The 2,105-nt window shown below is 52.4% G+C and overlaps 1 protein-coding gene across 1 annotated transcript; it reads left to right on the top strand.

Annotated features, from left to right (window-relative positions):
- Positions 1 to 32: 32 nt before the first annotated feature.
- On the top strand, positions 33 to 1,882 carry LOC113207710 (sarcosine dehydrogenase, mitochondrial; the record flags this gene model as incomplete). Its single annotated transcript, XM_052276947.1, is given in 4 exon segments — positions 33 to 281; positions 386 to 954; positions 1,035 to 1,142; positions 1,248 to 1,882. Coding segments are annotated over 4 exon segments (1,104 nt in total), but the record flags the coding sequence as incomplete, so codon positions are not given.
- Between the last annotated feature and the right edge of the window lie 223 nt (positions 1,883 to 2,105).

Here is a 2,105-nt window from a genome sequence, read left to right as displayed (position 1 = left end):
TGTGTAACTGGTTCTTACCCTTTCTTCCGCAGATCAAGGAGGAGGCACTGGCCTGCCGCGAGACAGCCGCGCTGTTCGAGATGTCGTACTTCGGCAAGCTCTACCTCACGGGCCCGGACGCGCAGGCTGCAGCCGACTACGTGTTCACGGCCAACAGCCGCAAGCCCATGGGCAGCACCGTCTACACCTGCATTCTCAACAAGCGCGGCAAGGTGGAGGGCGACCTGACCGTCAGCGTCATCGAGACGGGCCAGGGAAGCCCCGCGGACCCCATCATCAGGGTGAGCACCTCGAGGACCCTAGCGGCCAACCGCCCTATGAACAAGTTTAGTTACTTTAGGAGCGAGCTTATTTGCTTACCTGCCTGTGTCTCCCGCCCGCACAGGGACGCGGCTTCTACGTGGTGTCTGGAGGCGCCACCTCGCAGCACACGCACGCGCACGTCATCCAGGCCCTGCACGAGCGCGGCTTCCGCGTCGACGTGTCCGACATGACGAACCGCATCGGCGTCCTCTCGGTGCAGGGCCCGAACAGCCGTGAGCTGCTGCAGGGCCTCGTCGACGTGGACCTGGACGACGGCTCGTTCCCCATGTCGACGACGCAGATGGTGAAGATCGCCGGGCACCGGGTGCGCGCCATCCGCCTGTCGTTTGTCGGCGAGCTCGGCTGGGAACTTCACATCCCCGTCGAGTCGTGCAAGGCCGTGTACAAGGCCGTGCGCGACGCCGGGCAGCGCTACGACCTGCGCATGGCCGGGTACCGCGCCATGTACGCCCTGTCGGCCGAGAAGGGGTACCACCTGTGGCACTCGGACCTCCGCGCGGACGACAGCCCGCTCGAGGCCAACCTGGGCTTCACGTGCAGGGCCAGCGGCGACTACCAGGGCCGGCAGGCCGTCGAGGCTGACCGCAAGCAGGGCCTCAAGAAGAAGCTGGCCTTCTTCACCCTCAACGAGTGAGTATTGGTGGAGAGGGAGCTGCAGTATGGAACGGGAGCAATAAGTTTTAGTCAATACCGTCGTGTTGAACTTGCAGCAAAGTGCGTCTGAACGGACTCGAAGCCATTCTGCGGAACGACCAGGTAGTGGGTTATCTGAGGCGAGGTGACTACGGATTCGCACTGGACTGCCCTATTGGTACAGGGTAAGTGCACACATTAGGGTGTTTTGTTTTTAAAATAATATATTAGCTACGGGCTCTTGCCTTTTTTAACGATACATTACTTTTTTTTATTTTTTTACTAACTAGCTACGTGAAGCACCCCGAGGGCGATAATGTGACTGACGAGTTCCTCAAGGAAGGGAGGTACCAGCTGGAAGTGATGGGGCAGATGCACGACGCCACCCTCCATCTGCGAAGTCCCTTCGACCCGGAGAACAACCGCCTCAGAGGCATTTACGATGTGTCCGTCACCGCACGTCAGTAGCTGCCCAACCCTTTCCCCGAGTAACACGACTGAATTGGAGATTTCGTTTAGAAGAACGAGTCTGCCACTCAGAAAACTTACTAGACAGGCCGACCGGCCAGTCGCCTTCATTTTCGTTGTTCAATGTCAAGTGACGACAGTCTGAGCACCCTGGATTTTGCCTACCGACGTTTTAAAGGTGGATTGATAATTGATTTGCATTAGTTGTTGAAACAGTGTCAGGATCAAACTGCGGAAATCGCTCACGTATTATTACATGTGTAGTTTTCTTCTTTGTATATAGATTGAAGGCTAAATGTCTTCAATATGTACAGTATTTTCATAAGAGAATATGGCTGTGCTCAGGAAAACAAAGTAACTTGCAGAAACTAGTCAGCAAGGTACTGCAATTCAAAGACTGTGATTAAAGCCTGGGTAATTTTATATGTGTATGTATATAATAAATATGGTAATTTTACTTCCGTGACATTGCTTTGTTTTCGACAGCCTTTTTCAACGGCTAAATTCAACAAGAAACTTTATAACTACCTTCGAAGAAATTTTGCGAGTTTTTTGCTTTTTTGTAAGGAATATCAAAATCATATTATCAGACATATGGGTTGAAAATATCTTCAAGTTAATTTACTGAACTGATTTTGTCAACAATTAAAATAAAAATCGTAATAGAGAGCTAGAGTCAC

This window comes from Frankliniella occidentalis, unplaced genomic scaffold, assembly GCF_000697945.3.
Source record: "Frankliniella occidentalis isolate FOCC.00 unplaced genomic scaffold, Focc_3.1 Scaffold5131, whole genome shotgun sequence".
NCBI lineage: Eukaryota > Metazoa > Arthropoda > Insecta > Thysanoptera > Thripidae > Frankliniella > Frankliniella occidentalis.
The sequence above is the reverse complement of the archived record's forward strand: the minus strand, read 5'-3'. Positions and strand labels throughout refer to the sequence as shown.